Genomic DNA, 10198 nt, shown 5'->3' with positions numbered 1-10198 from the left:
TTTTAAGTCACAAGTTCTAAAAAGTTTATAATCCACTCTCTGAAATCAGATATAAAACTATGACCAACAGAAGATACACACAAACTTGTCATGTTAACAGAGGAAATGATTTCACAAAAAGCTGCTGACGTTTCCATCAGTAGTAACCATAGGGAGGCCGTTGGTTGTAACCATAGTGTCCGTACTGGTGGGGGTAGTAAGGTTCTTGTCTGTGCTGCGGGTAATTGTTACCCCAGGATCGTCCGTGCCACTGATTGGATCGATTGTCACTTGGCCACCCCCGTCTGCTATCCCTACCTCTAAACTGTCTGTTATCTTGCAACCTACAACAACAAAACAAAAAGATTTTTATACTTCCCTTTTAAAAAAATGCCAATGACAAATCTATCCCGCTGCATTTCATTTCTCAACCTCATATTCCATAAACAAAAGTGTAAAAAACACTTTTCTCTGCAGAATGTTATATGTAGCAACAGTTATTCATAACTTTCCTAAGATTTAAATCATTCTTCCAGTATTATACTGGATACACTTTGCAGAGAAATAGGCAGACCACAACACAAAACTCACAACAATAGGACAGTTCTGTATCAAACTGAGGTCTATTCGATTGTACAAGAGCTATTCTGAATTATGAAATAGAAGAAATCCCACTGTATAACTTTCTTAAAGTAAAACCAAAGACAAGGCCTTCTTTATGGAACCTAGCACAAAGTTCTGTAGAAAACTCTAGGTTCATAGACTATATTGGCAGAGAAAATAAAATGTTAGTCTACAGAAAGAATATTTTAAAAAACAACATTAAACACATATACAACTGAACAGCAAGGAAAAAAACACACGGGGTTGACAAAACGTTTAAGTAAATCTTTACCAGCCACTCACTGCGTGCAGGCAGTGACTAGGCACCAGGTATACGTTCTGAACAGAAACCCTGGTCCCTGGCCTCCCTGGCCTCAACGGGCACACGGAGCAAAGCCGTCCTCTCCCACATCAGCCACCTGCGTCTCCTGAAGTAACACATACCGACTGCCTCTGCTCCTCTGGTTCCCACCAGCTCTGCTAGTCCATTCCTCGACGACCGGCGGGGGCTCAGGAGGGCGTTGCAGGTAGTCCTGGTACTCTTTGTCAGCTTCTGTGAATCTGCTGGCAAACATCTCTTCAAAGTTGGGAACAGCTTCAGAAGTGTCTGTCATCCTGAAATTCTGCACAGTTTTTAATAGGTTTCTATGAGAATTTTTAAAAATCGAATACTCTCTCACTCGACAGGGAAAAACCAAGAAATGAACAATTTAGGCAAAGGCACGCGTAAAAGTCTTTATACTTTTAAATTTAAGATGGTTTTAGATGCTTCAGTCAGTATTTCCTGACTTCAGACCGCAGGCATTGTGCTAACTGGCACCTGGGATATAAAGATGAACCATATATTGGGGCCTCCACGCCCCCCCAAAGAGCTCTCAGTCTAGTGTAAGAGACAGACCTGGTGCAGATACTGAGGGAGGAACAGTGAAATGTCCAGAAGCAAAGCTGGGAAAATGGGCGGGGACCAAACTGTGAAAAACTGTGCTCCAGGCAAACAACCCTGCCCTTATTCTGGCAGGAAAGGGGAAGTCTTCAGCCCAGTGGTTTAAGCAGGGAGGCCTCTAGGGCAAACTGACTACTTAGAAGGACCTCTTTGCCAACAGGGTAGGGAAGAGACTCGTGAGGACAGACCAACGGCAGATTGCCGCAGGGCCGGAGGGCTGAATCTGAGGCAGCAACAGCGCATGCAGTTTGGTAGGAATTCCATTCGAAATTAAGGGACTGACTACATTGGACTACACTGAGTAATGCACTGAGGACTAGATGTTGGCGGGGGCAGGTATAAAGGGTAACTTTCAGACTTCTGGCAAATGACCGGATGGGCCGTGGTGCCATAGGAACCACAGGAAAAAGGCTGGGTGAGGATATGGAGTCTGAGGTTAGTTATGGGATGTACATCCACATGGGAGAACCAGCTCCCAGTTACCCATTGTGGGACTGAGAACTAGGGTGATGATACATATGGGAGACGTCAGCGATTCTGTTGGTGGTTAACGCTGTGAGAGTGGATGAGATTTCTCAGGAAGGCTGTGGAGTAAGAAGTGTATCAAGGGACAGAATCCTGGAGCACACTGACCTATAGGGAAGTTGGAGATAAAGAAGGGATAAGAGGAGAAAACACACAGATCAGATGCACAGGAGCTTCCCGCAGGAGGCAGGAGAATAGAGCAAATGGTCCTCAGTGTGGAATGGCACAGTGACAGAACCAAGAGGAGAAAATTAACTGGACTTAGCCATCAGGAGGTCATTATGTTAGAGTACTAGGGATTGAAGCAGGACGGCAGTTCATTGAGAAGTAACTGGAAGCTAAGGAACTAGAAATCTCCGGGGATTATAGAGTGAGCTTTCGAAATGCTTCACTGAACACGAGAGAAAAAGAGTAGTAGCGAAGGGGTTACTGGATGAGGACCTCCAGCCTTCCCAGGACCGTGTCGCTGAGGTTGTTTATAGGAAAAGAAAACCAGTAAGAAAGAGAAACTGAAAATACAGGAAAGATGTGAAAATGGAAAGGCAAATAGGCATTTAAATGAACAGCTACTCAACTCTGGGGTACTTTATAGAGGCATCCAATGTAGTCTTACTCTGGAACAAAATGAAAAATATGATAAATACTATCTACCAGCTAAAAAAAAAAAAAACAAACCAACCCTGAAACCTCTTATCAGCTGGGTTCCGCAGGCCGAGTAGTATTTCTGCACCCACACTCTCAGAGACCCTCTACCTCTGAGAAAGATTTGGCTCAGGCCACAAGAGCCTCATCCTTGAGAAGCGAGGGGACCAAGAGTTCACTCCTCTTCATCCTTCTGCACGGCCTGGAAGCCCCATCAGTATTCTGGAGGTACCCCCCTTGCCGTCTTCCTCCGCCAAGCGGTGGTCCGTACTCCCATCCCCCGCCTCTCCTAACCCTAACTTCATCTTCTCGTCGCTCTACTCTCCGCCTCAAGACCCCTAAAGCCTGCTTTATGATTCGGGCGTGTGGGACATGCTAAAACTAAACTGAATCTCGCCCTCTCGCCTGACATCCGACAGTTACTTTTCTTCCTGGGTTACTTTACCTTTGACAAACACACGTGATGGTGGAAGACCGCGTCTTCCTTGATTCTCCCCGGGATCCCTCAAACATACGCCAGTGTGTACACTCCTGCCCTTACCCCAGCAAACCGACACCAAGACGGCCGTGCGGGTGCAAGAGGCACCACCCCGACGCGTTCTCTTTCTCCCAGTGTGTCTGGGACTGGCTGGCTGGTGTGTCGTCAGTTCGGCTACGGAAAACCGCGCCTGGACTTCCACAGGAACCCGGGAATCTCAGAAGGGCGGCCCACACCCCCCAGACAGGGAGGAGAGGTCATAGGGCAAGGCACAGTGCGACTCCCACGACCCCTCCCACAGGTGGGCAAGCGTCTTCGTGCGCGCTCCTGAGAGAGTTAAACAGAATTCCGGTGGGTCTGAGCTTTACTTACCCGAGCGATCTGAGGCAGCCGCAGTCGTTAATGTTTACGCTGTTTCGATCTGAAGGAGGCAAAAATCCGCTTGATTCCCTCCAAGGAACCCTCAGAAGAATGGGGGGGGCTGGTTACAAGCGCCCCGCCGGGCCTCCTAAACCAGTACGCTAGTCCGAGCGCTACCGGGAACGAGCTCCGTTCTCGTTGGACAGGAGGGGGCCGCCCTTCAGACTCGTCCTCCGACACCACCCGCAGCTGCCCGCGGCCGACTGGCGCCGGACGCGACCGCCTGCCTGGGCCTTCGCTGCCGGGGAGACGGACGCAGACCGCCAGCAGGGCCCGGCAGGGCTTGCCCACCACGGTCCTGACAGGCCTGCTCCCTCCCGGGGCCCCTCAGCGCCGCGGCCGCGACGGCCGGTGGAGGCCGACAGGCGTTCCCGCTCCGTGGGGCCCCTCGGCTCGGCCCGCCCGGCTCCCTGCTCCCCGTGGCCTCCCCAACCGGCGACCGGCCCGCCGACGGCCGCGTCCATCCCTCTCGGGCCGCACCGCGCCCGCCACACACGCAGGAACACCCACCTCCGGCCCACACCGCGGCCAAAAGATCGCCCGCCACTTCAGCTCTCCAAGGTAACGCAGCCACTCTAACGACAAGCCGACATTCGCCCCACTTCCGCTTCCGGCGGACAGGCGCGGGGGCGGGCCCACCAGGTATCGCGAGAGATCGGGCTCCCCTTGCGGCTTCTTCGCAGTCGCGGGTAATCGGGGCGACGTGCGGACCGCGCTGGCGGTGAGCCGCAGGGCAAGATTCGCTGGCGCTCTCAGCCTTCGCTCCCTGGGATATGTGTGTGTGAAGTGTCCCCCTGGCTGGGCGCCGGTGACGGGTGGGGACAGGCGTTCAGGAAATATGCGGAGAGAAGGGGGGAGGCCACTTCCGGCGAGGCGAGGGCTGCCGGGGACGGTAGGCTCGAGTAGAGGGCCTCGGCGGTGCCACGCCCCTCGCCCGGCGGGAGGACGGTGTCCGTCGTCCGTTCTGAGCCGGTTTTTGCCGAAACACCCCTCTGCACCAGCTGACTTCGTCGGCGCTCAGCGACCGCCAAGCGTCTTGGCCGTTCCTTCCCGGACGTTCTGCGGTCGTGCCCGCGGGATTTCCCACATGTAACCGGGCCCCGTCCTTCCAGACGGCGCACCCGCTTTGTTAGCGTGTCCACCGGTTTCGACTTGGACACTTGGATGTCCGCAATTGACATTTCCCCCCCTTGACTGACGGCCGTCCGTTGACGAGTTCTGTGGATCCTACCTCTGCAGGAGTGCCGGCATCCACTCTCCTTACCCACCGTCCACCCGCTCCACGTTCCCATTACCCGCCCTGAACGGGGAAAACGCACGGCTTTTCTCCCAGGTCCCTTCCTCCAGCGTCGCTCCCCAGCTGACAGAGCTGCTGTGATCTTCACTGTGACCAAAAATCTTCCCTGGCTCCCTGTTGCATGTAGGCTAAAGGCCAGATTTATTAACTTAGTTTAAAAACTCTAACTTCATTTTTTTGCTGTTCTCCTTTCGTTCTTCCTTGCCCTCGGCAAGGTCGCAGGAAGCGCCTCTTGCATGAATTACCCATTACCTTTCTAAAGACCGCTCCTGTCTTTTTCTCCTTGGAATACCCTCCCCTCCCATCTTGTAAGGATGCTGAGATTCTGTCCAGTCTTTAAAGCCAGATAAATGTGACCTCTCCATCTAGAAATAAATTTTCTTTCCTGCTGAATGGCCATCCTACTTTCTGGACCATTCTTTATTCATTCACATAGTACCACTTTCTAATTTTGAACTAAAATTGTGTACAACTCTTCCCCATACTAGACTGTAAACAGACCCTTATCATTCCTACGTTCTGGAATGTGTAATGTTGTGCTTTGTCAAAAGCGAGCCCTCAATAAATGTGGAATGAATGTGGAGCTGTGAGTGTTCCAAGCCATGTTTTATAAACATTGAGCCAGCAAAAGTGGCTAGGACACTATGGATGAGGAGCTCTGGTAGTGTCTGTGTGGGATAGTAAAGGTGAGAGGGGAAGAGCAAGGTTGCAGTAACTCGAGTTAACACTCTCCTTAGTAACGGAGTGGACAGTGGGCGAAAAGGATTAGGAGGAATCAGGGAAAACTGTAGCCCTGTAAACCTGGGAAATTGGGACTGAGAAGGGATAGCCATAGGGTGAGTGGGTTTTATTTCTTTGAGCGAGAGCAGGGGAGGGCCAGAGGGAGAGAGAAATCTCAACCCAGGCCAACTCCATGCAAGGGCAGAGTCAGATATGGGGCTCAACCCCACACCCCTGAAATCATGACCTGAGTTGAAACCGAGAGTCAGAGGCTTAACTGACTGAGCTGCCCAGGCACACAGGGACCCCCTAGGGTGAGTTAATTTAAAGCAGGAGTTAGCACTGTGCTCAGAAAGATTTGTAGAATTTGTTACGGCATGTTAGGAATACGGGACTAAACCTGAAGAAAGAGAGGTTATGCCTAAATATGTAAATGTGTGAGTCATCCGTGAAGAAACAACAGTTGAGATCATCAGTGTATATGATCTTTCCAAAGGAGAAAGTATATATAGAGAGGAGCAGAAGGCCAAGGCCTGTGCCTCAGGAAAACCCATATTTAGGAGGCAGGAATAGGAAATATAAACTTGAAGAGGAAATTAGAATAAATACATGGTAGCAGTGTAACAGTTGAGAAACTTAGAAAAATGCTTCCCCACCTGGTATCAGGAGTCAGGGAGGACAGTTGGAAAAAGGAGGGTGGTGGGAGACCCATTTGTTTGCTTCTTTGTGACTTTATTATAGCATTATTTCCAGGTGATGAGGACTTGCACAAGAAAGAGTATATTTCTTTAATTTCATGAGTACTTAGAAGCTCCTAAGCTCCTGAGAGTTTCTGTAAAGAACTCTAGGTATTCAAATCAATTTTCAAGTGCAATTATTTCTGCCCATTAGTTCTTTCAATATTCTTTCTTTTAAAAAAATATTTAGGGGCACCTGGGTGGCTCAGTCAGTTAAGCGTCTGCCTTTGGCTCTGGTCATACTCCCAGCTTCCTGGGATCAAGCCTCATTTCAGACTCCCTACTCAGCAGGCAGCCTGCTTCTCCCTCTCATTACCAACGCCCCCCCCCCCGACTCATGCTTTCTCCTGCTATTTCTCTCTAATAAATAAATACAAGATTTATTTATCCACTCTAGAGAAAGATTTAAAATTTAAATCAAAATTTAAAATTTCAAGATTGAAAAATCTTTAAAAATACAAATAAAAATATTTTTTAAAAATTAAGAAATTATTTATTTACCCACTCTAGAGAAAGAGCAGGTGAAGGAGGTGATGGGGGGGTTTGGGAGGAAGGGACAGGGGGAGAGAATCTCAAGGAGATTCCCCACTGTGCGTGGGGCCTGATGCAGGGCTAGATCCCACCATCAGGAGATGATGACCTGAGCCGAAACCAAGAGTTGACTGGATAGTAATGTCCCTGGGCCTGTGGATACATCTGGAAAAGATTGCCCTATGTTAGTTGACTTTTTTGTCTCTGTTACTAATCTTATATCTCAGTTTTATCTTCAAGCAACCCTATAAATTAACTTAATTTTACCCATAATTTCAAGCCTCATGTCAACCCAGTCATCTGGAGGCAAAACACACCAGCAGATGTCCCTGGGGGATTGTGGCAACTAAAAACTCCTACTCTTAGAGGCTGTGAGTAACCTTGGACAATGACCACTTTAAAGATGGTGAAACTGGGGTTCCAGCGGTTATGCAGGTGTTTCAAGGGGCCCAGCTGGTGAGTGGCAGCAGGATTTGGATCAAGTCTGTGATCCTTCCACAAAACCTTGCTCTTTCCACAGTGAAACACCGTTGCCTCCCGTTCCTTCCATACTCCACACGTGGGGAGCCACACTGAGCCCCCTTGCTGCTCCTGCCCAGCGCCGACTGCTCCGAGGGGAGGCTGCCAGGGAGCCCAGAAGGCAGGAACTCTGCCCCCGCAGCCTCCCCCCAAAACACACAGCCAGGACAACCTACCTGTTGCCTCGTGTCCCCCACCTCTGAACGAATTTCTCAAAGGTGTATCTCACAGGCAGGACCCAAGTCAGAGGGCTGATTCCCGACCGAAAGGAAGGCTGGGCAAGTGAGCTTTTAGTGTCCTCTTGGGAGAGGCAGGACTCACAAGGTGGCACATCCTCTAAACAGAGGAAGGATGTTCAAAAGGTGCTGGCGGACAGGAAATGTGACAGTTACCCCCTGCGCTCTGGTTTATACTCCATTTGGCCTCGTGTTATGGTTATGGTTCCGAGCATACGTAAAATCACAGTATTGAAGCACTGTAAAGGATTATCTGGCTGAACACTTTTTACATTTTTTTTAAATTTTTATAATTTTTTAAAGATTTTCTTTATTGCTTAGAGGTAGAGAGAGGGTGTGAGCAGGGGGAGGGGCGGGGCAGAGGGAGAAGTAGGCTCCCGCTGAGCAGGGAGCCCGATGGTGGGACTCAGTTCCAGGACCCCAGGATCATGACCCAAGCCAAAGACATACCCTTAATCGACTGAGTCACCCAGGCATCCCTACTTTTTTTCTTTTAACTAATGCCACAGGAGATGAAATGACTCCTCCAAGGTCACAGAGTTGGTCAGCGGCAGAACTGGAACCGGAACCTTCAGACGTACTTCATGATTTAACAGATGTCTTTTGAATTCCTATTAGATGCCAGGTTCTGTGCCAGGCCCCGAAAACATCAGCGAATAAGGGTAAAAGCCCTGCCCTCGGGGAACTTCCGTTCCAGTGGGGAAGACGGTTGGTTGAAAAAGTTAACAGAAGGGTGACTCCACAGGGCAGGAGGACAGAGGGCAATGGGCCATCACTTTGGAGCGTGTCCTCAGGGAATGTGGGAGTGCGTGGTTTTCATCTCAGCCCATTTCCTTGTAAGGTGGAGCTCTCACACTTTCTCCCTCTCAGGAATATACAGATGGAATACTGTGTTTATTTCTGATCTGTTCCCTTCCTAGTGAGTAGAGGAATAGGTGTCTCATTTCTGGGACCAGGCAGACGTGACCTACTGTGTTCTGAAACTGTGCCCCGTGGCAAGATTGAACTTCTGTGCCTATAGCTTGAGTTGGAACTACAGGCTCACAAATTGTCTTTCTTTCTTCGTATTGTTTTATTCAAACCACCTTTCCTGGGGCGCCTGGGTGGCTCAGTCGGTTAAGCCTCTGCCTTCGGCTGTGGTCATCATCTCAGGGTCCTGGGATCGAGTCCCACATTGGGCTCCCTCCTCAGGGGGCGCCTGCTTCTCCCTCTTCAGCTGTGCGTGTGCTCTCTCAAATGGATAAATTAAAACCTTTAAAAAAAGAATAAAAAAAATAAGCCACCTTTCTTTCCCCCAGCCTCCCTGCCCCACCCATGAATATACTGACCGTCTTCCATAGAGCCAAGCACATGGATGGGCTCAATAAATAAGTTCCTGAAAAAGAACTAAAATACAAAAGTCTTCCACTCCCTTTTTCTGACCTGGGCAAATGTCAACATGTTTCCCTGCCCTGCTTTTATCTTCTGCAGAATGGGAATAATAATCCTCTCTTTCTCTGCCTCAGTAGGTTATCGTGAGAAATAATTACTGCATATACGAAGTCCTTTGTGTTCAAGTGAACAAAGACATTATGCAGATGCTAATGATAGTTATTATATGATACATAAATATTTAAGCGGCATGAAAATGCTTCAGGTTATATGCAGCATTGGTTTAGAGAATTCTCTCTTATAAAATTTTATTTATGTATTTATTTTAGAGAGAGAGAGAGCACAGGCCTGCATGCATCACTGAGGGGAGGGGCCGAGGGAGAGAGAATGTCAAGCAGACGCCCCGCTGAGTGGGGCGCCCATTGCGGTGATTGATCTCAAGACCCGGAGTTCAGTGACCTGAGCTGAAGTCAGAGACACAACCAGCTGAGCCCCCCAGGCGCCCCAAGGCATCGGGGTAGATTCACATCTGTCCTCCTGTGACTTTTAATTACAAGGAATTGTTTTAATCAGAGATTACAAGATCCTAATCCAATTCCGGCCCTCTGGTGCCATCCTCCCACAGGAGGAGTCCTTCGAGTAAGGGACTTTCCCCAGGAGAGGGTAGGAAGCAAGCCCGTGCTAGTTCTTTTGTTTGCTACCTGAGCTTGACTATTTCCTGTAGGAGCCAGTTGGTATCATCGAAGAAATCACAGATGGAAAAATGAGCAATCTTGGGGAGGAAAAAGCTATGCATTGGGCTTAATGGGTTGGAACTAAAGTCTCTTCCCATTCTACAACCCAATTGTGATATGAAGGGTTTTTCTCTCCTTTTCCTTGTGTTTGTTATGTAAATAGTGGCCCAGTCTACGTTTTCTAGGTGGAGGAGACTTGGATTCAAGTTGTGCTTGAATATCTATCTGATTCTGCTTCATTTGGCAGGGCCCGCGCAAGGCCCTGTGATGGCTCCCGTCTTTAGTGTCCTTCCTTCGCTTTTCGTGGCTGCTTTCTCTGCGTGCTCCAGTGCCCAGCTCTCATAATCTACTGCAGCGTCCTGTTCCCGTCCACCTCTTCATCAGATATGCTTGTTACTCTTAGAAGGGACCTTGGAAACGTGCAGAGAAGCCAAGAGACTTGTCCACTGAGGTGATCATCACA

The 10198-nt window shown here is 49.3% G+C and overlaps 1 protein-coding gene across 4 annotated transcripts; it reads right to left on the bottom strand.

Annotated features, from left to right (window-relative positions):
- RAMAC (RNA guanine-7 methyltransferase activating subunit) lies at positions 1-4201 on the bottom strand. 4 transcript variants are annotated; one of them, XM_032836806.1, is made up of 4 exons: positions 4101-4189; positions 3543-3591; positions 1027-1205; positions 1-323 (listed from the first exon to the last, which is right to left on the bottom strand). In XM_032836806.1, the coding sequence occupies exons 3-4, from the start codon at positions 1194-1196 to the stop codon at positions 137-139; spliced, it is 357 nt and encodes a 118-aa protein (XP_032692697.1). In that variant the 5' UTR covers positions 1197-1205; positions 3543-3591; positions 4101-4189; the 3' UTR covers positions 1-136. The 4 variants fall into 4 exon arrangements, with proteins under 4 accessions (XP_032692697.1, XP_032692695.1, XP_032692696.1 ...); XM_032836804.1 differs by lacking the exon at positions 3543-3591 and having other exon boundaries at positions 4101-4201; XM_032836805.1 differs by lacking the exons at positions 3543-3591; positions 4101-4189 and adding an exon at positions 2745-2887.
- Positions 4202-10198: the final 5997 nt, after the last annotated feature.

The sequence above is a fragment of the Lontra canadensis genome, unplaced genomic scaffold, assembly GCF_010015895.1.
Source record: "Lontra canadensis isolate GAN:19392208 unplaced genomic scaffold, GSC_riverotter_1.0 scaffold94, whole genome shotgun sequence".
Classification (NCBI taxonomy): domain Eukaryota; kingdom Metazoa; phylum Chordata; class Mammalia; order Carnivora; family Mustelidae; genus Lontra; species Lontra canadensis.
Note: the sequence above shows the minus strand (reverse complement) of the source record. Positions and strands in the feature narration are given on the sequence as shown.